We start from the raw sequence: 27500 nt of genomic DNA on the forward strand, positions 1-27500 counted from the left end.
TGCAATGTGTGTGTGGTAAAATGGAAAGTGCATTGGACCCAGAGTAATACTGAATAAGCTTTCACATGGCTAAAATGCATGACATACACTAAATAAATAAAGACATAAACAAATGCTGATAAAATGGTCTGTACACTGTGTTTGAGAAATGTTATATTGCATTTTCATTTTCAGTAATGCAATGCTACTTCTATCCACCACAGCTGTTTATGTGCCCCATGTGTGAGTATGCACTTTATGTGCATTTTACGAGAGAGAGAGAGAGAGAGAGAGAGAGAGAGAGAGAGAGAGTATTTGAAGTGGTCTAATCTTGATATACTGTATTTATTGTGCTGATCCATGATTTAGCAACAATATTCAGCAGTGAGCCTTCTTCCGGCCAACAACAGAAAGCTTTGTAGCAATCCAGCCATTCCATTTGCATATCTGCTATCTGCTGTGCTATGTGCAGAATGTAGGACAGGAAATAAGCACACACACACGCACACACACAGAGCCAGTACAGAGGGAGAGAGAGGCAGCATCAGAGAGAGAGAGAGAGAGAGAAAAGAGAGAGAGAGAGCTAGAGAAAAACAGAGACAGAAAGAGAGAGTGAGAGGGGAGCATTCTCTTCCGGAGTGGGTATTATCAGGACAGATAATGGCAGTTAGGCTGTTGACTGCTGGACTTCATCCAGATGAAAGAGAGAGAGAGATAGAGACAGAGAGAAAGAGAGAGAGGGAAAGAGACAGAGAAAGAAAGAGAGGGAGAAAAACAGAAATACAAAGACAGGATGACATAACCTCACATAGCCAGAGCGCTGGGTCACAGCTGGAGTCTCCTGACACACACACACACACACACACACACACACACACACACACACACACACACACACACACACACACAGCAAATATTAGCCAAACTCCTGATTAAAGCTACACAACAGTTTCTCTGTCTTAAAAATAGCCCAGAGCAGCAAAGGGACCCAAAACAAGCCTGGCCGCCGAGATTTGGGGAAGTTGGGAGGCCTGCGGGGAAATGCACCAAACTCAAGAAAGCCATGATGTTCAAAAACACACATAATGTTTGTTAGACCCAAACTAGGCAAATGTTTAAAGACGCAGTGCACGTTCTTTTTGGCTGTCACTGTACATGGCTCGTACCGAGTCACTATCTTTGTTTCCAGAGTCAGTAAAAACACACACAGAGAGAGAGAGAGAGAGAACAGACAGCTATTGGACTGTGAGGCGCAAATGGCTGAAATTGCCAAAAAAAAAGTGTGCTAGACTGAAATCATGGACTAGATCTCTTAAGTGAGGAGAGGAGGAAGCTCTCATCAGCAGTTTTTCAAAAGAATCCCTGTAGACCCCCAACAATGGACAATAAAACATGCAGACAGCGTGCATAGGCAGTGAATTTGTGCGGTGTCTGTGGGAAGTGTGTGTGTGGTGAGTGTGAGAAGTAGGAAACATCCCCGGTGAGTTCACTTCCCGTTTCGTTCTGAGATGCTGCTCACACTTCCAGAAGGGGCTTCAGTGTGTTTTTAGTGCCTAATGTTCTAGTTAATGGCTAGTGTGTGTGTCTGTGTGTGTCTATGCGTGTGCACCCATTTATGCATGCGTGTGTGCATATGTGTATATGTGTGTGTGTGCATGTGTGTATGTGATTATGTTTGTTTGTGTGTGTGTGTGTGTGTGTGTGTGTGTGTGTGTGTGTGTGTGTGTGTGTGTTAGGGCTGGGACAACGCGTCGACGTAATCGATGACGTCGACGCAAAAAATACGTTGACGCAAAATATGCGTGTCGATTCGTCAGACCCAAAACACCCGCCAGAGTGAAGTAGCAACGTGGGTAATTTAATTTCATTCATTTCATTGAGCTGCGCGTTTTACGCACGCAGCCTTTCCTTGCCCCACCCCCTCTCTCTCATCACGAGCCCGCAGCCTTTCCTTGCCCCGCCCCCTCTCTCTCATAACGAGCCCGCTGCCCCTCCTGTGCATGTGCATTTAACAAAATATTCATTCACGATTGTTGAAGGATTGTTGTTGCCACATAGAAGCATTGCATAGAACATGGCTGGCTAAATTGCTATTAAATCCGCTTAGCATTGTGACCATGCTGCATAAATTTGTTCAAAACTGCTGCATTAAAGTTAACTCCGCTAAGGTCTTATCACAACATAATACACTGAGGAGACTAAACTAAGTTATGCAATCAAGCAACATCTCAAAACTAACGTTAGAATACTGTTTGGATGTTGAGTTTAGCATGCTTACTTACAGCTGCTTGTCAATTTCGTTACTCATGTAGGGCTCATTTTATTGACTCTGACACTGAATGTTTGCAAAATCCCGATGTAAATGGAAGTGTTTCCCAAGACTTAAAAGTGATTGTCTCAAGGAGAAGTACGAACCGCTATTTGAACTAACTAGGCTACGTATGAATTGCATCCACACATCAGCAGCCTTTTAACTGTGTTGTTAGTGTTACAATTGCGAGGGTTTGCTCACGAATGTCTTAAAGTGACAGGCACTCAATTACTACTGAACTTTATTGAATGCTACCTCTGACTAAGAATGCATTACTTTGCACTTGTATAGTCTTTTACTTTGGAATTTTAAGAGCAATAAACATATATTGTTTAGGAATTCATGTTTTTCCATTCAGATATGTAAATCAACATGCATAAATTGCTATTAGTCAATTAATGGAGAGATAATCGATAATCGAATCGAATCGAAATCGAATCGGATTGAAAAAATGAATCGTTAGATTAATCGATGCATCGAAAAAATAATCGCTAGATTAATCGTTTAAAAAACAATAGTTTATCCTAGCCCTAGTGTGTGTGTGTGTGTGTGTGTGTGTGTGTGTGTGTGTGTGTGTGTGTGTGTGTGTTTGCGACCATCTACAGTACGTGTGTGATTATGTGCAATGTGCATATGGGTGTGTGTAGTGTGTGTGTGTGTGTGTGTGTGTGTGTATGTGTGTGTGTGTGTGTGTGTGTGTGTGTGTGTGTGTGTGTTTGCGCCCATCTATGTGTGTGATTATGTGCATGTGTGTCGTGTGTGTGTGTGTGCGTGTGTGCATCTGAGTCCTCTTGTGTGACGGAGGGGGAAGTGATTGTTTATGTCGAATGGCGTTCTGCCGTCAATGTCAGACCTCTGGCTCTGGGACAGAAACAATCCTGCTGAGGCCATCATTCCTAACTGGCCCTCGCTATAGGCTGGTTACCATGGCAATGGCCACAATAACACACCACTTGAAACTGTAGCATTGTGTTCGCAGAGCTTATGATGCAACAACAAGCTTCAACTAAAATCAATGGAACTGACTACACTGTGCACTGAGTGCATTCCAAAAAACATAGACTTCTAAAACAATTTTTATGCAAATGGCAGGCTTTCCACTGTGCTCCCAGTTTACCCTGTATGGTGGCCCTGAAGTGCACAACACAACAACAAATAGGACAACTGTTGTGTTGACAACGGCAAATCACAAAACACAACAGTAAATCAAAAATCACAATGGCAAATCACAAAACACAATGGCAATTAGGAAATCTCTTTTTGATTAGCTGCTGTGTTTTGTGATTGTCTTTGTGATTTTTAATTTGTGGCTGTGTTTTGTGATTTGCTGTTGTGATTTTGTGTGTGTGTGTGTGTTTTTCTATTTAGGCCACCGTAGTAACCTCTCACGAGTAAACAGCATTGGTTCATTAAAAGGCGACACTGAAGGTGTGTGATCAATTCGGAGATCCCAATGACCTTTTTGTCTGGTTTAAACAACCCTAAAAGTAATTGTAGCCAACTCTAATGCTCCTCATACACCAGTCTAAACCATTAATCACTGCATTGTTTCAGCCAGGTACAAAGTCTTTGTTATTGTGATAAAGGAGCATGCCAACTTTTTGGGAAATTGAGAAATTAGGGAAATTATCCTGGAAAAACCTATAGTATTTATATAGAATAGTAGGGATTTTTTTTCTCTAATGTGATTTAATGGCATATTCTATCCATCTACCAACTAGTATCTCAATTTATTAGACAGCCCCAACAATTCAGTAACAAACATTCAGTAATAATCTAAGTGATGTAGTTAATATTTTATCAATTTTAACTGCCCTAGTAAATCAATACTACTTTAAAGAGCCTTAATATAAAGCCATTTTATTAGACACTTTATTGTGTTTCACCAGCCAACCACTATCATCTGCGGTGTGTTCTCAATTAAGGGTAATTGTGTATAAAAGCTTCTACTGAATGAACAATGTTGTCAGAGTTCAAAGATCACTGTTTCACTCAATGAATAGTTTATAGCACCCAGAAATTTGGTCGTGGCACTCGGGAAATGGTTAATGTATCACTTAGTGGAGGGGAAAACCGCCAATGGATTGTTTAGGCCTACATGTTATTGGTCAGTCTCATGTGGTTCTGGAGGTTTTCTAAACCATCAGATGCTACAGAAATATATGCATAGCCCTGTGAATATGGGTGTGCTTTCTGGATGTGTGTGTGTGTGTGTGTGTGTGTGTGTGTGTGTGTGTGTGTGTGTGTGTGTGTGTGTGTGTGTGTGTGTGTGTGTGTTTGTTGTGCGAGTGAGTGTGCTAAACCTCAACATACCCAGTCTTTTTTTCCCAAGATGTGCTCACACTCAATTCTAGAGTGGATGTGTGTGCTGCCATGGCAACCAAAAAGGATGCAACTGACTGAAACGTGCAGGGAGACAGAGTTCATCGACTGAGGGAGTGGAGGGTGGCAAAACATTACATCACTCATAGAAGCCATAAAAGGAGACCAACAAAAGTCACCATGGCAACCATATAACACTCAAAGCATGACCAGTAGCAGTAATTAACATGTCTAGGAGGGTGTATGTGTGCCTCTAGGTTAGGCTGGAGGTAGATGCCTATGTGTGTGTTTATGTGTGTGTGTTAGTGTGTGTGTGTGTGTGGGTGTGTGTGTGTGTGTGTACTAGGCCTAGGTGAATTGGAAATGTGTGTGTGGGGACTGATAGCTGTCAAGACATCTCTGTGTTTAAGATTACTCACTAAGGATGGGGATCAGAGGAACTCACAAATCGATACTGTCACTGTTTGCCTGCATCATGGTTCTCCCGCAATACTCAATACATTGAAAAAGATGAATTTACTGGTATGATATCTGTGTAATCTACAGAAGGAGAAAAAGGCAATAAACTGGAATGAATTTATTCATTACATTTCATGACTGAATTAAAGCAGTGTACAAAGTGCATAGAGTCTCAGCCTAGTGCCTCTTAAAAATATTAAAATAATTTGACAATATGTTGAGGATTACCCTCATTCATCTGATAAGTGTCACGTCGAGGATACATAAAGTAGGGACTCTGTTAAATAAAATTGGCAGATGATTCCATTTTGAATGTAAAATGTACAATTTAATGATTTAGTTAAAATATCAATATTTGGGACCAGATAATGTATCACCAAAATAAGTTATATTGATATATTGCCGTATCAATATTTTGCCCCACCCCTACCCAGCATGCATGTGTGGTATTTTATTTATTTTTGGGCTGGTTTGCCTGGTGAACTGCTCCTAATGAAAGGTCAAAGAAAAAGGGAGGAGAGGAGAGGAGGCGTAGAGAGGAGAAAAGCTTAGCAGAAAGATAACAACAGAAATGTACTCAGTGAAGCATCCGCTCATGCAAAACACTATACACTATAGTACTGTGTGAGTGTGTGTGTGTGTGTGTGTCTGTGTGTGTGTGTGTGTGTGTGTGTGTGTGTGTGTGTGTGTGTGTGTGTGTGTGTGTGTGTGTGTGTGTGTGTGTGTGTGTGTGTGTGTGTGTGTGTGTGTGTGTGTGTGTGTGTGTCTGTGTCTATGTGTGTGTGTGTGTGTGTGTGTGTGTGTGTGTGTGTGTGTGTGTGTGTGTGTGTGTTTTATTGTGTATCAAGAGCATGTGTAGGTTTTTGCACGTTGGTCCATTTTATTTGCATGATAGACAAAGAGCAACATGTCTGTAGCCTACATGACAAGACATGGACAGAGAGAAAGAAAGAGAGAGAGATAGAGAGAGAGAGAGAGAAGATAGAAAGAAAGAGAGATAGAGAGATAGAGAGAGAGAGAGAGAGAGAGAGAGAGAGAGAGAGAGAGAGAGAGAGACCATCCACCTCTGTATGCGAGGCTTGAGCTATTTGGCTCCATTCCAAAGCCAGAGACTGCTTGGACAAACACTGTGACACTTCCTCTAAAACAACAAGCTGGAACACAACGCCATGCCTCTCCACCCCATACTCCGAACTTGGGCACAGAGCTCCATGCCAAGCAGGGCAAAGCTATGCCAACTGAGGGCAGAGGGCAGAGGGCAGAGCGCATACAGGCATCATATATGGATAAAGAGAGACAGAGATCCCAGGTGATGACTCAGATCGCCAACAAGTGAACACCAGGCACATAGGGACGGGCAATTTCTCAACCCAACGAGCAAATAGAATGAGGACAACACAGAGATAAAAATAGAGAAAAGGAGAGAGAGAAAGAGAGAAAGAGAGAGAGAGAGAGAGACTGTTTTTTGTTTACATATTCATTCATATTCATGGCTATCTCTGCATCATGTGCCTGTGATCCTAGCGAGCAGATTTATTGTTTTGAAAAGCAGCAGTCACTGTAGCTGTGCTGGCCTGATGTGTGGGGGGAGTGTGTCCATTAAATGCTAATACTCAGGGGGGTTGAGGCCGGTGCTCTCCACATTCTTGTCCTTTTCCTTTCGATTTCAAAATGCTGATAGGTGCTGCTTGTCACATTGGAGCGGAGAGGAGGAGGCAGGCGAGCAGGAAGAATGAACCTGGCACATCACAGGATAGGGAGATGGGGAGAGAGAGACAGAGAGAGAGAGAGAGAGAGAGAGAGAGAGAGAGAGAGAGAGAGAGAGAGAGAGAGAGAGAGAGAGAGAGACTGTACTAATGGATGGGCGTGCAGACCAGCTGCACAGAAGCACTGACCAACCAATGGACCGGCACTCTGCCTGACAGCCTTCATCCAGTGTGGTTGAACAGACATCCATATCCAGCAGATGCATATACACAAGTACATACATACACACGCACACACACACGCACACACAGATGCATACACCCAGGCACCAGGTGTGTACAGCATATTCCTGTTGGCATCTGTCTATTTCTCTGATGGTTAAGCATGCATCTCTTAAAGCTCTGACAGACACACAGACACACAGACACACACACACACACACACACACACACACACACACAAACACACACACACACACACACACACACACACACACAAGACACTACAACAGCATTACAACATGAGAAGCACCATGCAGAGGGCAGGATTAAAAAAAAAAAACAGGCACTGAATTGGCGATATGACCAGAAAGACCTGGAGATGGTGGCTACCCTTTCTTTATGCACAAGCTCCCTTTCATGGGATGGCAACTCATTTGGACAGATTGTTAAGGAGAATTTCCATTTTCTGTAAAAATTAACAAATGGTGTTATCAATTGTAGCTTACAGCTTCACTGTAGGAGAGAAACTGCTCATCAGGCATAGAACCCCATTCTACAACATATCCAACACTCACACACACATACACACATACACACACACACCGACCCACACACACACACACACACACACACACACACACATAAGCACTTTCATACACTGCAAGCAGGCATAGCTCTTTCCTAGTGCTCTCCATCACCAAGGCTATGCAGCATCACATCGATTAATTCGAATCAGCTCAAATCACATCAAATTACTCCCAGCAAGACGTTTCATCAGAGCAGGCAGAGAGTGGATTATGTGGGACCAGGGGTGGGTGTGTGTGTGTGTGTGTGGGGGGTTTAGGGAGGGGGTGGACGACGGATTGTGGGGGTCATCGAGGTCAATGCCAGCCATCCAGTAGCCTCCTTGGCATGGGCAATGCCGGCAGACGTTTCAGCATGTTCATTTATACACACACACACACACACATATGTATGTAAACACCCATGCATGCACAAACTCAATCTTTATCTGGCACACACACACACACACTCACACACATACACACACACACACATGCATGCTCTCTCTCTGTCTCACTCACACACACACACACACACACACACACACACACAGCCCATGCTGGCATCCAACCCTGCCTCATATGCCACATCCTCCACACAACTGTGAGTGATCGGAAACTAGTGCACTGAGGAAGCATCCATTCCTTACTGTTATGTTACTGTTAAAAGCCTTGGAACAAGTGCATACTTGAACACAGATAAGAATGCAAAAAGACTACTGTCATGTACAGATTATGACTGTTGTGACTATATCAAAAAACATATGATACCAGCATAGAGTATAGTATACACTCCATTGATAAAAATATCTTTAGTAAAAACAAACAAATATAAAAGATAAATATGGCCTTTCCATTCTAAAAGATGTACAGTAAGCATACAACAGACAAGTACTACTTTAACAAATGTCCCTGAAGATTAAATCCCATCATGATGTACAGTACATCAAGACATTTCCACAGCACATCCCGATCTATATGGGAATTAAACTGATCATGCTATCTGGGGTGAATAGAGGGAAGCTTAAAGTGTGTTAGTGTGTGTGTGTGTGTGTGTGTGTGTGTGCGTGTGTGTGTGTGTGTGTGTGTGTGTGTGTATGTGTGACTGAGTGTGAGAAGGGAAAAGAGATGCTTAAAGGAATAAAGGCAGGCAGGAGTGAATGAGTGAGTGAACGAGATATTCAGAGCTGAGGAATGAGTGACTGAGTGAGTGTGAGTGGGAAAGATTATGAAAGAAAGAAGAGATGAAGGCATGACGGAGTGAGTGAGTGACTGAGTGAGTGGCTGAAAGAGTGTAGAGAGGGGGGGACAGAGGGCAGGGTGACTGCTGACCCACAGAGACACTTATAAGAGATTAGAGGAGATTAGTGTGAAATCACAGGCAGCTTTGGAGCATGATGGGTCGGCCACTCCACATCGACGGATAACCGCAACAAACACACAACCAGTGCTGTACACAAACACACGTGCAGAGACAGAGCGAGAAGTCATCTGCCCAGAATAAATTCACACAGTCCCATCTGAAAATATACTGAATGACCATCATCTCTATCAACCACAGCAACATAAACAACAACACACACACACACACACCTACAAAATAATCCAGATGATCAACCTTGTATAACCCGTATTAGAGATACCCTCCAATCCAGAGACATTAGTGGAACAATTTTGTATGCAAATCATGTATCATTCAGAGCACCAGCTACAACACTAGACCCATACAGTAACTAAATGCAGTAGTCTCAAATACGGTTGCTAGCCAATCTGTCTGGTTTTCTACTAAAACAGTCTGGGCTTTAGACCATATTATGTCCAGGTGTTTTGATTGTTATGTGGCCACATTTGCTAAAACCCCTCAAATTGTGCACACTATGACGTTTGACTCATGCAGAAGCCACAGTCACAGACCAAATAACATGGGAGAGAGCAAATTCAGCAAGCCTGTTTTGTGTATACATGTGCTGCCAATATATCAGTTAGGACAAATGCCAAGCCTTCCACACTCACAAACTGCCAAATCTACAGCCCACATAAAGCACAATCAATAGCACTTGCCCTTTGGCTCTGCTGTGAGAACACCTGAGTACCAAAGCAGAAATTGTGGTTTGAGATCTAGGAAGGTCAAACAATCCCTGGCACATCAGAAAACATGCCAGACCTGGAGAAAAGAAAGCACTTGAATTTGATTCATACTCAAATATGTCCAGGACACCATCACATTGTCAAAATGTAGCCTACATAACAAACCATGGCACTTTTCCATAGTCTAGTTTCGGCTAGTGTATTTTAGGAGAAAAAAGGAGCATTTAAGGAGATGGTTAACCCTGGGTGTTTGAACTGCCAGGCCGGCAATGGCTCGCCAGAAGCCTCCTCCTGACGGAGTCAGAGTCCTGAGTCAGAGGACTTGGCCGAGGCACAGAGTGGGGACTGAAAGCGGTCAAAGGCTCTTTCCACTGTTTGCCAGCACGGTCCCGGTTAGCGGTTTAAGGTTTCGGGCAAAACGGCGGAACTTACAGAAAACCCTCTTGACTGGCTGACTGACTGTCTGTCTGCCAACAAAACATCGACCACAAGTACAGAACTGCCTGCCACCGCCATCGCCAACTCCCCTTCCTCGTGTTGCTGTCGGTAGAGACAGGAAGAGGGTGAGGAGGGTGAAGCACGGTTCTGCTGTGCTGGCCGGACTGTGCGCGCTCACAGCAATTAGCCTGAGCTGACGCGGAAATCAATAGGCCTACTCTAAATTCGAAAGTGCAGACTTCTCTACGGCCAGTGGCAAGTCAAACTCTCTCATCTGAGCTACAAATGATCTGAATCACTTTAAATTAAGTCACTACACACATGAATCAAAAGCATTTTCCCCAGTATGTATTCATAATGAATTATTCCGCCGAGTGCACCACCATTGCCGTGAACAGCTGGTAGAAGTTATTCAAACTTCAGGATAATATTGAACACATTGATTTTCCACAATTATTTACACTTAAATGTATGTATGTCAAGAAGATAACATAATAAAGCCGTGTACTGTCCATGGAGGCACCAATTCACTGTGCGGGAGACGCCGGGTAGGCTACACAAATCAGTGGATGTCACGACTCAGAAAAACTAACGTTCAACCGACAACACACAATAACAAGACACCGGTTGACAACAGTATAAGGAAGTAGTTAATAACAAAACGAGAGAAACCCACATGCTGTGGAATGCTCCGGATAACGTTTTTTTGCTAATAGAATGAGTACGATTTTTTCATAGTTTGCATTCCAACGAGGCATCACAGCTATAGGAGCGCACGCCCTTGTGCACTACTAAGGCGACAAAACGATATTTATGATAATAACACTAGAACCCACATTTATGCACGGTTTTGACACCACCAAGGGCACAGACCACAGTCGACAAAATGTTATTTTAGGATATATATAATATCCTATATGTTTACTTGTACCCAACCGAGAAAAGACGACGGCGAAACACTGTGGTGGTCTAAATTAAGTGTTTTATTTGTCAATATTTCAGATGACGAGTAGCCCCTACAAAATCCTCAGAATCCCATTGCCTATTTTGAGTAGGCTAAAGGAAGTCATATCCAATGTAGGATAGGCTACTGCCACACATAAGAGCATGTGGCGGAATGCACGTTGTTGAACCCCAGATTTAATGAGAGAAATGTTATTTGAACGATTGCAGGAACGTGGTAGGCAATTGATATATTTCAAATTACTTAACCACTCCCAATCAAGACAGTGGACGTTACTTACTTCGAACGAAGATAATGAGTCAGCCGTCGGTCGTTGTGATGCTCGCGTGTTCTAAGCGGTGATGGAGGCAGCTCTCCCGTTATCGTGGTCCAGTTATTTTCTATAACTGGTTATGAAGGCTTTAAACAACCCTGTATAATAATCCAAACCTTGCTAATATCACTTAATTTAGCACAAAATACAGCGTCGCCGTAGACAGTGTGTATTTTTGGATATCTCAAATGAACAAATTGTAAACGGCTGCGCGTGAAGAGGGCAGGCAAGATGTTTGAGAGCGGTTTTGGTCCTGGGAAGTTGCTGTGCTCGCGTCGATCGTGCTTATGCGTACACACAGTCTCGCCGGTTTAAGAATGGAAACGCCTTTTCCTCTCTCTCTCTCTCTCTCTCTCTCTCGCGCTCTCGCTCTCCGTCACACGCGCTGTCTGGTTCCGACACACACACACACACACATTTTTCCGCCCTGATGTCACTGGGCTATCCGGTCTGAAAATCCCACCTCCTTTATTTTCTGCCCTCCACTAACAATTCCCTAACTCGTCCCGCTCCCGCTGCCTTCCTCCCCTGTCATTTTTCAAAGGCACGTCCGGAGCGCGGAGCCACGGGCCTGGCCTATTAAAACTCGCCGGCGACTCTCAAATGACCTGTTATTTATGATTTGTTTTAAACAAGGGATTAAACACCGACTCATTGATTTAGTGACAGAATTTGCATCGACTTTTTTGGATGTGTAGGCTATAATATAGGCTATTTGAGATTAATTATGTTTCGAAATTGTGCAAATGATCACCCTGTTGTAGTCAATGGACAGTGAATGGACTCGCTAACAGGACAACAACAGGCTCTGTATATTTTGCATGCTCATTAACGGGAGTGCTTGACATACATACAGAGGTGCCATGTCCTGTCCTGAGGTGTCCAGGGATAATGAATGGATGTAGGAAGTCAGGAAGTCATGTTGAAACTAATGATAGTCCCACTCAGTCAGTGGTAAGCTAACCTGTCATCCCAACATCTTAATTAGGGAGGGCCGCTGCCTTTTAGGTTCCCAGTCAAAACTGTCTCCTAGAGTTTTTCTCAGAGCAAGGGTCTCTCTCTCTCTCTCTCTCTCTCTCTCTCTCTCTACTTACTATTGTTTAGTAGTATTTGTTTTTCGCTAATATCCCCAAAATCCATCAGCTCACATCCTGTATTGTAGCAGGTAATATCTTGGCAAAAGACTCATTATGACCCTACAGTTAAAGTTACAGCCATCTGTGAGCGCACACACACACACACGCACACATGCAAACACACACACACACACACACGCACACATGCACATATGCACACGCACACACACACTCACACTTTTCTCATTATTTGAGACCACCTCATACCCACAGACCCCCTGTAACACACACACACACATACACACACACATACCCACACCAGCCAACCCTAACTCAAAATAAATTGCCTTCCAAATGACATATAGTCACTGTAACAGGATCTGAGCCCATTTAAATGAACGTGATTATTTCTCTTTATGCGATGGAAACTAAATGCCACTGTGAGACTTGAGTTACAGCAGGAACTCTGCTGCACTCATAAGAAGCATTAGCCATTATAACTCTGTGCACCTAATGGTGTGCCCATTGAAAACACAACTTTTAATGTGGTGAAGTGAAAAATAATATCAGAAATATAATTTCTGAGGATCAAAAAGCAAGTTTGATACATTACACAAACAACTCAGGTGTGGAAATGGAGAAAACGTAATTATGTAGAGACACAGCATTTCATTATTTGAATGTGACGTCCAGGATTTGAATGTGTTTTGAATCTGTTTTGTCTCAAACAGTATGTCTGTTGCAACGCTGTAGATTCGCCCTAGAGATAGAGGAGGGGGGTTGCCTTTACCTGTCTGCACCTCTTGTCCATGTGTGTGTGTGTGAGTTTGTGTGTGTGTGTGTGTGTGTGTGTGTGTGTGTATAGTGAGGGCGGTGGTAGGATCTGAATTATCTGCTATTAAGTTGTTTTCATACTGTGGAAGGTCTGCCGCACCACCACATGAATAGAATTCCACATATTATTTATTATGTATGAAAACATCACAACTAACTGTAAAAAAACCAATATGGCCATGTCATCATATGTGGTCTGAGAAAGCACATATATTCAAGCCCCCTCGTGTGTATATACGGAAACTTCCAGAAGTTGAAGCCCCTCTGCAATGTGGTTCCAAATACGAGAAGAGGAACAGCATGCATTGGGCCGGCATTAGCCACACGCTGCCTGCGACTCGAAGCACGCATCCATGCAGAGGGCAGGCTGAGTAGAGCGAGCAGGAGGGAAATGGGAAATGTTACGTAAGAACACACGAGCCCGTTCCACCACATGTGCTCTGCTCATCACCACCTCTTCATTCTTTGATGAGGGAGGGAGGGTCACAAGGTTCTGTCCCGACCACGTCTGTGTTTACGCTGGCACTAACGTCATAACTTGTGCATGTGTGTGTGTGTGTGTGTGTGTGTGTGTGAGATTGAGAGATTAGAGAGAGAAAGAGAGAGAGGTCTGCTCGATATTTGTGTGTCTGTGTCTTATTTTCTTACATTGTAACTAGGACAGTTGTCAAGTTCTCTGTGCTTGTGAGTCTGTATGTGTATGCTTTACGTGACTGTTTACTTGTTTACAGCAAACTTCCGAATGCGTCAATGCCCAAGTTTGCGTAAGATAGAGCACATTTTTGTGTACACGAAAGGATAGTTGTATTTAAGTTTAGAAACCGCCAGTAATGTGTGAATGTGTGTTTGTGTGTTTGTGTGTGTGTGTGTCATGGCTCCAGCAGAGTTTCTAATAAGGAAGTTTTTATTTCCCATCACAAGATCACCTCATTTACTGAAACAAGAAGAGAGGCCCTTCAGAGAGTCGGCTTCTTGCAAAACAACCTCAACAACAAAAAGCACCCCGGAACATGAACTCACAGGGACACAAATAGAGAGGGAGAGAGAGAAGAGGGTGAAAGAGAGAGAGAAAGAGAGAGAAAGGACAAATTCAAGAGATGAGAGAGGCAAAAATAGTTCAGAGTTCTGAAGATTAGGATAAATCGATTTTCACTCTTTTAATTAATCCATTTCTTTTTTGTTCCAGAAGCCACATGGCCTGCACATGTCCCTATCATCTGACGATTCCAGAAGGTTCTTTTTGCCATGTTTTTTTTTTCTGTGTGTCTTTCTGACTGGTCATCTTCTCCCTAGGTCCCTCTTTCTCTCTCTCTCTCTCTCTTATTTGCCTGTTCTGGGATGTCGCTGAATGGAACTGGTTGTTGAGAGGGTGGGGGTTGTTGGGGTGGTGGAGGTGGGGTGTAGGGGAGAAGTGAGAGGGGGTGGCGGTCGGCGATGAGTCAACAGTGTACCACACGACACAAAGAAACTGCAGAGTCATTTCAGCCTGTCTCCATTACCCCTCTCTCTGCCTGATACCACACACTGCCCAGCCAAGCAGAAGAGGGGGACAGAGAGAGGGAGAGAGAGAGAGAGAGAGAGAGAGAGAGGAAACAGAGAGAGAGAGAGAGGAGTGTGAGAGAGAGAGAGGGGAGGGAAAGAGAGAGGAGTGAGGATATAGAAATGGGACAGAAGTTGAGAAAAGAGAGAAGTTAGGTAGAAATAGAGAGAAGTAGGTGAACAGGAGAGGGGACAGGAAACTAGGGACGAAGAGGAGAGGAGAGAGAAAGAGGACATAGAGAATGGGTCAAAGGGGAAGACAGGAGAGAGAGAGAAAGAGAGAGAGAGAGAGGAGAGAGAGAGAAAAAAGCGATGTACCAGATGTAGCATGAGACTGCAGTATGTACATAGCAAATATTGAATGTCACCCCTTTAATCAGATACTAATAACTCTGAGCAGGCCTCAGTCACAGTAAGATTAAAATTTCTAATAAAGATAAGATTTCTAATAAAGTCCTGTCCTGGTATCACAGAAGAACTGGGCAGTGTTGGACACAGCTTTGTTATGAAACATAATAGGGGGAATTTGCTGTGTTACAGTGAAGCAAGGATATTATCCTTGCATGTTATTGAGATGGATATTACTAATACATATTTATTTGTGTTTTTGATGACGACGATGATGATGATAATGTTGATGATGATTAGAAAGAAGGTGATGATGATGAGGATGATGATGGTGATGGTAGGCCTACTGGTGATCAGTGCAGAAAAGGTGATGATGATGAAATGATGATGAGGTTGAAATGATGATGATGAAATGATGATAATGGTAATGATGATGACGATGATGATGATTAAAGGATGATGATGAAATGATGAGGATGAGGATGATGATGATGATGATAATGATGATGAAATTATGTTGATGATGGTGATGATGATTATGATGATGAAATGATGATGATGTCTCTATGGTTCTGATTGTGTGTCTCTGTGTGTGTGTGTGTGTGTACCCTAAAGAGATAATATCCTCCTTTTATTTTATTTTATATATATATATATATATATATATATATGAAGAGATCAGTAGAGTTGCTTGTAGAAATTGGGGAAGACACACTTTCAGTTTTTCATAGTTTGTGTCAATACCACGTAGGTGTGTGTGTGTGTGTGTGTGTGTGTGTGTGTGTGTGTGTCTGTGTATGTGTTATCTACACAACAGAAGGAGTTGGTGGTGAATAGTTTGCCAAAGAAACGGAGAGAAAAAGCTCCAAAACTCACAGATTTCTGACCAACCGTTCATGGCATGTTCTTAGTCATCGGCCTGGTCGTGGTTTCCAAGCAACATGAAAACCACAAGCAAACTGTTGTGTTTGTGTTTTGTCACCAGGGAACATTCGCCATTTGAGAGCCCTTCATATCTCTATTGATCCAAAAAAAGTCAATTTTTGATATGTGTGGTCCTAAGTCTCTTTTTGAGATGGCTGTAGTCCATTGTTATAAATCTGTTAGGTAAGAGGGCTCACATGGTACTATGGATGGTCACACATGCTCACTGGTCAAACACATTCATAGTTTTTCTGTGAAGTACTTCATTTCAGCTATCATCATTCAGAAGGAGTCAGCCAGAATCCATTGTTATGTACTATAGAGGAAAAAACACATCATTCAAACCTTCTTTATCACAGTTTTTCTTAGTCACTTTGGTGCCTTTACTGAATTATCATCAACATTTGCACAACACTAAGTGCATTTCTCAAAACAATTTGTACAAACTGTATCACTCAGTAGATCACCTGCAAAAGCATGCATCTTGCTCAAAATGTTTAGTTCAAGTCACAAAAGCAAATATTTATGCCAATCAACATGTCAGTGTCAACAAAATGACAAGTTACTGCCACTGCTATAAACAAAATAGTCAAAATACTTAGTGATGATGTCAGTGTAACCATTTATTCTGTAAGCATTTTCTCAAAATCAGACAGTGGTCATATGAACTGGTAGTTTTAAGAATTTCAATTCTGATTTTTCAGAAGAATCACCTATTAGACTCACTTGCTGTGGTGTCACCGGTCCGGAACCTTCAACTGGGGTTAGCATTCTGCTCCATGATAAGTGAGACGTGAGGTACGTCTCCTGTCTCAGGTGCACCTGTCTTATTATAGCAAGATGGTGGGTGATTCTGGGAAGTGGGGTCAATAATAACTGGTGTTTATGTGGTCAGGAGGGGTCAGGAGAGGAGAGAATTGTGTGTGTGTGTGTGTGTGTGTGTGTGTGTGTGTGTGTGTGTGTGTGTGTGTGCGTGCGTGTGTGTGTGTGTGTGTGTGTGTGTGTGTGTGTGGCGCATGTGTGTGGGGGTGTGCATGCATGTGTGTGGGTGGGTGTGTATGTGGGAGGGGGGGTCTTTTTCTACACATACTGTATGTGCATGAATAATATGATGTTTTTAATGTTCATCCACAATCTGTTCAAGGGCATGATGGTACCATCACTGTCATCATAATTGCAATCTGCTATTTCCTCCTCTGCCTCATTGTATTCATGTAATATACAATGAAAGCCACCTTTCTGTTTTCGTTCTGCCTTTCAGTCCCTTGCACATCTTTTCTCATCACTGTATTCAGACCTTTTTTTCCTTTTTACTGTATCCCTCCCTTTTATTCTCAGATACTCTCTCTTTCCCTCCTCCCTTCCTAATCATGGCTCCCTCTCTCTTTCCCTCCTCCCTTCCTAATCATGGCTCCATCTTTTTTTCCCTCCTTCCTTATTCAGCTGTCTCTCTCCGTCTTCGTACCCCCCCGTCACCCTCCCTCATATCATTATTATCATCTCATTGTCTATATTATTTATGCTGGTCTCTAGACCTTATTATTGCACTGTTGCACTGTTGGACTAATGTTGGACTACTTTTTGCACCTTCACCATGACACTCACTCTCTTGAGCACCTTACCATCCACACATAACTAAAGGACTACTGTTGGACTACTTTTTGCACCTTCACAATGACACTCACTCTCTTGAGCACCTTACCATGCACACATAACTAAAGGACTACTGTTGGACTACTTTTTGCACCTTCACCATGACACTCACTCTCTTGAGAACCTCACCATGCACACAGAACTACAGGCCCTGTCACTACAAGCGTCTCATGCTTGATCACCCTCAAGCACACTGGATTTTTTCCATTTATTTATATAGTATATTTAGTATTTAGTTTTGTTAGTTTTTCTTATCTCCTACTGTCTCTATTGTACAGTGGAGTTTGATAATATGTTTCTACTTATATTTACCATTTCTGCTGTAAGTGCATGTTGTGTGTGATGTCTGTATGCTACTGAAACCCCCCTGAATTTCCCTTCGGGGATCAATAAAGTATCTATCTATCTATCTATCTATCTATCTATCTATCTATCTATCTATCTATCTATCTATCTATCACCCATGTCTCTCTCTCCCTCTGTTCCTTTACTTCCTGCAACTCACCTCTTTTTCTCTCTCTCTTCTCTCCCCCTCTCCATCTCTCTCTCTCTCTCTTCTCTCCTCATCCTCCTTTTCTTCTTTTCCCCATTCTCTGACACACTCTTTTTCTCTCTTTTTCTTGTGTCTCTATAATCTCCCATCTCTCTTGCTTTCTCTCTCTCTCTCCCTCTCTCTCTCTCTTGCTCCCACCCTCCCTCCACTCCCCCATCTCTCTTGCTTTCTCTCTCTCTCTCTCTCTCTCTCTCTCTCTTGCTCCCCCCTCCCTCCACCCCCCCCTCCCTCTCTCTTGCTCTCTCTCTTTCTCTCCCTCTCCAGCTCTGACGCGGTGCTATCGTTCATTAGCGCCTGTGCTGAGAGGTGCCATGCTCTCCTCTGCAGCTCTGCTCAGGTTTGGCACAGCCGGCCAGCGGCACCTCTCCTCATCGGCATGTTACCACGGAGACCGAAGACCGAAAGATAGAGAGGGAGAGAGAGAGAGAGAGAGAGAGAGAATGGTCAGAATGCAGAACCCTTCTCTCCCGAGAGTCTTGCTCTACTGGAAAGGAGTTCAAGCCAAAGAGCCCAACCTACGCATGGTTTAACATACACCCACAATGTTTTTTTGAATTTAATAACTATTACTTCTTGGCAAAAAAACTTAAAACCGAATGTTTTTCATCAGACTGACTCCCATCTGTTACATCAAGTCAAGAATTTAGAACCAGCTTATATTCAGTAAACAATTTTACTTTAGGCCATCATAAGGTTTGAGATAAAGTTTGCATGCATGTGTTAACTATGAGCTTTGCAAGAGTTCAGCAGCGAGCAGGAACTGAGCAGGGATGTGTCCTAGGTGAGGGTTTATACACTCTCCTCTATACTGGCATACACACATACACAAGGGGCAGGGGCATTTGAGTGCCGTTACGACTCCTACCAGAGGAGGGCAGTGTTGTGTGGAGTGTCTGGATGTGAAATGCTGAGTTTGACGTATGAGCACACACACACACACTCAAGAAAATGCAAATGTATATATATATATATATATATATATATATATATATACAGAGAGAGATATACTGTATACTGTATATGCAAAATTATAGCCAGGGAATACCCAGAAGAACATTTGGCAAATTTGGGATTTGCTCTGCAGGAGCCAAAAGGCCATTGAAGCCCATTCCCAATGTCCCTAAAACACGGGCATGCAAATACAATAGCTAATGGACGTGTATTTCTTTGGAATTGAGTATACAACTGTATTTAAAACTTTAGTTTACAAGATTGCTGCACTTCTGAAACAATTTGGTGAGAGTTTAATGCACCAATTTAAGTTTAATTTCACAGCTAGTTATGCCCCTGCTGGGAGTCATAAGTCAATGAACCTTGTCCAGACACACTCTCAATTCCAATTGAGAAGGTCTGTGTACTAAACAGGCTAATATGCTACTATTACTTCTAAGTATTATTTCTTATGGCAAGGGCTTTGAGCATTACTACTACTACTACTACTACTGCTACTACTACTACTACTACTACTACTACTACTACTACTACTACAAATTCTACTACTACTACCACTGATGCAGCTGCTACACACAAACACAACATAAGCACAACATAAACTAAACACATATAAAAAGACTGACATTCAATCACAATGCATGACACAAAACTGCCCTCTCTCATTATCTGATAAACAGTCTACAAAACTGTGCTACAAGACAGTAGCAAACAGTCCAACAATTTAGATCTTAATCTTGACCTGCACCCCTCAGTAAAAAAAAACAGTGTGAAACAGCAAAGAAGCCGAGAGAGCGGCAGATCAGGTGTCAGTTGACAATTATAGATAACTCCTCCCTTCTCTGCTTTCACTTTGTAAAGCAATATATGACAGGCTCCAAAGCTGTGTGTCAGGGAGAGGACAGTGTGTGTGTGTGTGTGTGTGTGTGTGTGTGTGTGTTTGGAGGCAGGGAGTACACATAATCAGTTATAAATATGTGAGTGTACACAATATACAGTTGTTGTATGTGCTTACCATGCTCATGAATAGCATGCACAGCCCAGAAAAGGATACAGTATGTGTTCTCTTTCTCTCTCTCTCTCTCTCTCTCTCTCTCTCTCACACGCACACACACACACACTCTCTCTCTCTCTCTCTCTCTCTCTCTCACACGCACACACACACACACACACTCTCTCTCTCTCTCTCTCTTTCTCTCTCTCTCTCTCTCCACCTGTCTATTTTATATATGTATTTGTTATCAGGACTACAGTAAGTATCAATCTTACAATAACAATATTTCTTGGCCTGTGTTGTCTCACTTTTTAGCAGTAATAAATCTCTTTTTGCATTGTTAATTTGTTCATTTTTATTTAGCCTACATTTATTTTCAAACTTTCTTACAGTACTTCTTTACTACTTTTGCACTACTTTTTTACTATTTTTTTCTTCATTCACAGGTGATATGTAATAACTTATCAGAAATGTGTTAATCTGTCACTCATCTGAAATTCTTCACATCCTCACAAGCACATCTCATTTTACATAACAACCATGTGGGGCTGCCGTGGCCTACTGGTTAGCACTTCGGACCTGTAACCTTGGGTTGCCGGTTCGAACCCTGACCAGCAGGCTCGGCTGAAGTGCCCTTGAGCAAGGCACTGCTCTCCGAGCGCCGCTGTAGATGCAGGCAGCTCACTGCGCCGGGATTAGTGTGTGCTTTACCTCACTTTGTGTTCACTGTGTGCTGTGTGTGTTTCACTAATTCACAGATTGGGGTAAATGCAGAGACCAAATTTCCCTCACGGAATCAAAAGAGTATATATACTTATACTTATTGCCATGACAACAATGGCATTGTCCTGAAAGCCACAATGTGTTCAGTGTGAGTTAATTTCCTCAGTCGCCAAATGTTTGTGCCATGGTGGAATGGACACTTCAGTAGCCATTGGACTGATACGGTGTCATACAATGGACACCCTGGAGGCCATATTGGTCCCATCGACTGGCAGTACTTTTATTTTTAGAGGGGGTCGTAGCCCTTTGCAAATCTTAATATGGTAATGGCATTTTACAGCTCTCTCTCTTTCTCTCTCTCTCTTTCTCTCTCGGTTTTCTCTCTTCAGTCTCTTGCTCTCTTTATTTTTGTGAATGTTGTTTAAGTTGGTATCTACAAGCATCTCTCTTACTCTCTCTCTCTCTCTCTTTCCCTCTCTCTGACATTCTACCTCTCCCAGAAGCAACAGGTGCTGGCTGTCCACCATGAGCTTCCAAAGCCCCTCCCCACCTCTGGCTTCAACAGCTTTCCCTGTCCCCTCGTCTCCTTTCCAATCAAACCCGCCCTATCATCCCTAACTCCCACCCCCCTCCTGTAGCACACACACACACACACACACACACACACACACACACACACACACACACAATTCTGCCTACGTAGCTTCACACTTCAACTTCGTCAGCTAGAGCCCACCCATTCCACCATCTCATCGCGGTGCTTGGTGTCAGTGTGCATGCATGCGCGCGTGTGTGTGTGTGTGTGTGTGTGTGTGTGTGTGTGTGTGTGTGTGTGTGTGTGTGTGTGTGTGTGTATGTGTGTTAGTGTGTGTGTGTGTGTGTGTGTGTGTGTGTGTGTGTGTGTGTGTGTTAGTGTGTGTGTGTGTGTGTGTGTGTGTGTGTGTGTGTGTGTGTGTGTGTGTGTGTGTTAGTGTGTGTGTGTGTGTGTGTGTGTGTGTGTGTGTGTGTGTGTGTGTGTGTGTGTGTGTAGTGTTAGTGTGTGTGTGTGTGTGCTTTTTAAAAAGGGGGGTCTCAGCTGTTAGTCCTGCTCTTCTCTGGGCGGCGGGGAAGCAAACTGGACCTTGTTCCTATTGACACCCAACTTCTGATCGTTTCAGGAACAAAGTGAACTTAAAACAACAACAACAACAACAACAACAACAAACAATTTTAATCTAAAAAAAAAAAAAAAAAAACAAGAGCCAAAAATTTTGCAGGAGCCCTTTTGGGTTATAGCGGAACCATGAAGTGGGCCTGGGTGCTCCTGGGCTCGATCCTGGCTCTGGGCGCGCTCGCCTGGGCTGAGAAGGGCCTGGAAATCCCCACATACGATGGCAAGGACCGCGTGCACGTCCTGCACAACAGCAACTACAAGACCGTGATGAAGCAGTATGACGTGATGGTGCTGTACCTGCACCGGCACGTTGCAAACAACCGCGCCGCCCAGAATCAGTTCGAGTTGGAGGAGCTGGTCCTTGAGGTGTGTGTGTGTGTATGTGTGTTAGCGGTGGTGTGTGGTGTGGGTGTGGGTGGGTGTGTATGGGTTCGGAGGCCCCTGGACAACTTCTGCAAGGAAAGGATGAGGGTTCTAGTGGTTATGGTGGGGTTTAGGGCTGGGCAGAGGCTATGGAAATGTGATGCTAGATTTTCTTACTGCAGAATGGATGGTCCAGGATGAGGTTCTGCGTTGGTTGCTAACAGGTGGGAAAAGACAGACACAGAGCCTGCTAGTCCTTTCTGTGTGTTCTGGGTCAATTATCAAGGATTTGTTGTATTAGAGTATGTCAGAGTTAGACTAAATGAGCGGCTGATGTGGGTTGTGGGTGAATTGGTGAACTTATGGGATATGATGCTGTTTATAGACTTCCACTTTCTGGGTCTGGGTTATTCTGTCTCTGGGTCTTAGCTGTGGTCATGGGTGTGGGACACTGACTGAGGTTATACTGTGTGGTCTGGCTGACTTCCTGGTCTTTGACATGTTTATCTCCAGATGTTCTCCTGATTCCTCTGAATCCTTTTGAATCTCATGTGATGCAAACATTTAATTGAAAATCGGCTATATGACAACTTGGACATTTTACATTTTATTAGAGTATTAGAGCAGAATGGAGTGTAGAAATATCATGAATCTCTGTGGATAATATGGAGCCATTTGTGTTGGTTTTTCAGTGTGGTTGTACACACTATGTTCTGTACCTGAAAATCAATGAATACATGACCTGCAGCAGCAGCGTCCTCTGTCCAGGTAGAGATAGGGTCATTGCAGATGGAAACGTTGCATAATGTCTTAAAAGCATCCACCAAAAGCAAAGGGCTCGGAGTCATAATTCACTGCTATCACTCAGCTTTTATGTGAAAACCCAACCCAAGGCCATTTGGGCTTTTGAAGCTTTTGTGACACAAACTCATATGCCCTCTGTCTATGTGTTCCTACAGTGTCTGTTGCTTTTTTCCCCTTGTACTTTCTCAATTTAGGTTTTCATCTCTGTCTACCAATTCCATTTGGCTCTTTTTACTTTATCTTGTACACAGACATACGAAACACACACACACACACACACACACACACACACAGAAACTCAGTGTCTGTTTTGAAGTGTTTGTTCCTTTGACTTTCTCTCTAACACTATCACTCTCTCTATTTAAATAGTCTGATCTCTCTTTCCCCCTCCATTTGAAGTATCTCCTTCTTTCATCTCTCAACGTCCTCTTACCTTCTATCTGTCTCCATCTTGCTCTCTCAGACACACACACACACACACACACACACACACACACACACACACACACACACACACACACACACAAACACACTGTCTCTGTTAGGGGTTTGAACTCCTGCTGGTGTGTTTTGTATGAGGGTCGGCTGCGGGAGCGGCACACAGAGTGCCCACTATCCCGATGTTGGTGTCCCCTTACAGGGGCTGCAGTAAGTCACGTCCGTAAATAGGCCGGGACAAGCGAGCGCTTCGGACATCATGGCTAAAAGCACCCAGGGGACGTGACAACACATAATCCCCAGCTTTCATTCATATTTGGAGACATTTCTGCTTATGATTTTATTTGGGGGAATGTGTCTGGGAATGTGATTTTACACTAATTTAATCTTACAAATCCACACATACTCCAGCCAAAGTTTTTCATTGCATAAAGCAATCTGAATTTCTGAAGCACAGAACGTTTTCACAGCCCTGCCCAGGTAGAAAAAAAAGTGGAAACAAACTAATAGAGAGGGTGTTTTCATGTGATTTGGACCTGGTAAAGAGGAATACGTTTGGGGAATAAACTGAATTGAAGGTAACCAGCGGAACATGGAAATCTCATCAGCAGAAGTGAATTTCAGGAAAACTAACTCAGAACCATGACTTGAGTATTTCCAGCATTTTCAGCTGGACATAAATATTGCATTCAAATGATATTATTTTGAATCAGAAAAGGTTATACAATAATAAAATACAACACATACAGTACATATAATTATTAATACAATAACACTATAGTATGATACAACAACATTGAATGAAATCACCATCATTGATCATCATCGTCATCATCACTGAAATAGGCACTATTCCACTATAGCAGCTTCCTCAATGGTGATTTGCTTCTCTCAGTTACAGTACAGGTATTCTGCAGAGTCAGAGTGCAACAGGAGGAAGGCAAAAGTGCAAGGAGGTCATAAAATAAAATAATCATTGACAGCCGAGACAGATGGCTCCAGCACCATGGTGCAATTCTCAAAAAAAAAAAAAAAAAGAGAGAGAGATGGGAGAGAAACTATAGTGTAGTGTATCATTTTTGGGACTTTGATGGGCAGGCGAACTGTAGGAGGGACATTGATACCTGCTGATGGTGGCATCATCCCTTGACCTCTGCATGGAGGGGTCAAGTATGCTTGAGACACACACCATCACTCCATGGCTCAAGCAGGTGTGCAATGCAGTGTTGAACTCGCTGACGTTCGCATGTTGAGATAAACTCCTTTCTCACTTGCTCTCTCACTTTCTCTCTCTTGCTTCTCTCTACAGCTCTCTTTCTGTAGTATCACTCTCATTTTCAAATATCAGCATAAGCATAAGCTTAGGTTTTGTGTTTACTAACAATTTTACATTTTCATCTAAAATCTCCTAAATGAAATAACTCACAGCACTGATGAATAAATGAATATGAATGAACCATCAGTCAAATTACATTAACAAACACAAATTACTGAACAGCTAGCCTGCTGAATTTCATCAGTGTTCATTAAACCAAGCCATACCATATTGCACAGATGCACAATGTTGTGAGTTTGTTTGTCCCTGGCATTCTAAAAGTGTTGTGTCGTAACTGCATGCAATGCAAGCGAGCGGTAGCATCGAAGACGTTAGATTACATTTTCAGCAGAACTTTTGTTTGACGCCTCGTTTCTATTTTCTTTCTTTTCGCTCACGTTGTTCTGCTATTTTGAACGAGGAAAATAACATAATAGAAACGACATATCTAATGGAACGGCATATTTAAAAGAGCACTCAATGCTATGCGACAGTCAGAGGCTTGCATGCAGTTAGGACAAGCGGATGCTCCAGAGTATTTAGAATGTGATTAGATTTATTTCCTGTGTTCCTGAGTTAAATTCTTGGTAAAAATCACAAGTACATGCTAGTGATAAATACAAGAGCAATAATATTCAGAGCACAGGTGCGTCTAAGTGCATCACACATTTTCACTGGAGAGGGAATCAAATGATACAGCAGCCAGAAGCATTTTTGTTGATACGGCGATTTGTTGTTGTCAACGTGTGAATTGTTGGAAAACTCTGGTCTACCAGCATCCAAGGGCACCTGGCTCCAAAAATCATAGGGTGAATCACAGCAATCTGTGTAATTACATTTATTTCATTCTGTCCAGGGACATGTTGTTGAAGCATTTAATTAGATTTTCTTAGCGACTGCATGCTGGCGTCTAGGAAAGTGACCCTTAATGGCAATGAGAAACCTCACTTGGTCTTGTCATCCCTTACAGAGAAAGTGTTGACAGTGGGTTGCGAAACAACCTCAGCCAAACATTTTCGATGTGTCCAAAAAAGGACCCGAGTAATTCAGTAAGGGTTTTATCTTATTATAGCACTTTCCAAAATGGCCCCTGTCAAATTATGATTCCTTGAAAAAGAAGTGAATCTTCATAAAAAATGTAAGTCATGGATGCTTCAGATCAAAGATAGTTACTTTTAAAGCAGAATCCAAGTGTTCAGATCCTTGGGTGTCTTACCCAGCTCGCTGTCATAATTGAACTTTGACCTTTGTCACACAGTACATTCCTACGGGCATATCATTATCCTCCTCAGAGCTTGGGTGACATCTTTTCACATCCCCACCACTCTCTCTCTCTCTCTCTCTCTCTCTCTCTCTCTCCATCTCTATCTCTGTCTCTCTCTCTCTCCATCTCTCACTCCTCTGCCTCTTCCTGCTGTCTCCATTTCCTCCATCTCATTTATCATTTGAGCAATGGCACGCTTTCAAAAACTGCAAATGTGCAGAGAAATGCAGCTGTCGGTCACTAATAAACTGTCTAAACAACCAATACAGGCCTTTGGTAAACGCCTTTTGCTTTCATCTCTGTGTAGCACAGCCATTCTGACATTACAGCTGTCCTACTTTCTGTTTTTAACACATGGCAAAGGAGACATTGTGGAGATATCAACCATAATGTTGTCGAGAACAACTTGTCCACAAATATTGTTATTTGAATTTTGTTGCACCAAATTATATCATATTCTTATTTCAATTTTTTTTTTTTCAAATGTTTGCTGGGACCTTATACATTTTCTGTCTACACCACTTGATTATAAACACAGGAAGACAAACAGATCCATGTAATATTTATGAGGAAGAAATACAGGTGGAAATCTCACAGCAGTGGATAAGATCAGGAGTTTCTCCTGTTGTGTTCGTTTCATGTTTATTAGTTTTGTGTTCCTGGTGAAAAATGACCGCTGCATTATAACTTGTTATAAATCCATAGTAGAACATATGTTATCATCTAATGTTATGATAGATCTTTGTATCAGCTTGTGTTCTATAAGATATAACCAGATTTGAACTTCCATTTGCTATTTATGGCCTGCAGGCCTCATTGACCTGAGCTCATGCAAGTCAGAAAGGGGAAGATTCTATTTGAGAAAGGTTCCAGTGGGTGCTGGCATAGAAGCAAAGAGGGGGAGTCAGGGTGTGTTTGTGTGTGTGTGTTAATGTACATAAGTACACATACAGTACAGTCCATCTAATCAATAACTATGTGCCTGGACTCAATTTTATACATTGACCATTTTCTCACCCATTCATTTCTAATGGCCGGTAATTTTTGATTGGGAATACACATGGGTGTTCTAAAGTTAAATAAAACACTCAAATTGTTATGAAAATGATCAACATTTGTTTTGTGTGTTCAGATGCCCTGTGTTAACAAAGTCATGGAGCCTCATGGTAGTCAGAATAAGTTATAAGAATAAGTAACAATATT

General features: G+C 42.6%; 2 protein-coding genes across 3 annotated transcripts in view; one reads left to right on the plus strand and one right to left on the minus strand.

Annotated features, from left to right (window-relative positions):
• LOC125289377 (astrocytic phosphoprotein PEA-15) overlaps window positions 1-11650 on the minus strand; it is a 44315-nt gene extending 32665 nt beyond the window's left edge. Inside the window, exon 1 of the mRNA XM_048236158.1 lies at window positions 11333-11650. The gene's annotated coding sequence lies outside the window, so the exon portion shown is untranslated. The remainder of the gene's footprint in view (window positions 1-11332) is intronic.
• Window positions 11651-22027: 10377 nt separating this feature from the next.
• casq1b (calsequestrin 1b) overlaps window positions 22028-27500 on the plus strand; it is a 33769-nt gene continuing 28296 nt past the window's right edge. Inside the window, exon 1 of one of the 2 annotated variants that reach the window (XM_048236247.1) lies at window positions 22028-22479. In XM_048236247.1, the coding sequence (XP_048092204.1) occupies window positions 22243-22479 (237 nt within the window). In that variant the 5' untranslated portion in view covers window positions 22028-22242. The remainder of the gene's footprint in view (window positions 22480-27500) is intronic. The other variant, XM_048236248.1, reaches the window with a different exon arrangement.

The sequence above is a fragment of the Alosa alosa genome, chromosome 24, assembly GCF_017589495.1.
Source record: "Alosa alosa isolate M-15738 ecotype Scorff River chromosome 24, AALO_Geno_1.1, whole genome shotgun sequence".
Taxonomy (NCBI): Eukaryota; Metazoa; Chordata; class Actinopteri; order Clupeiformes; family Clupeidae; genus Alosa; species Alosa alosa.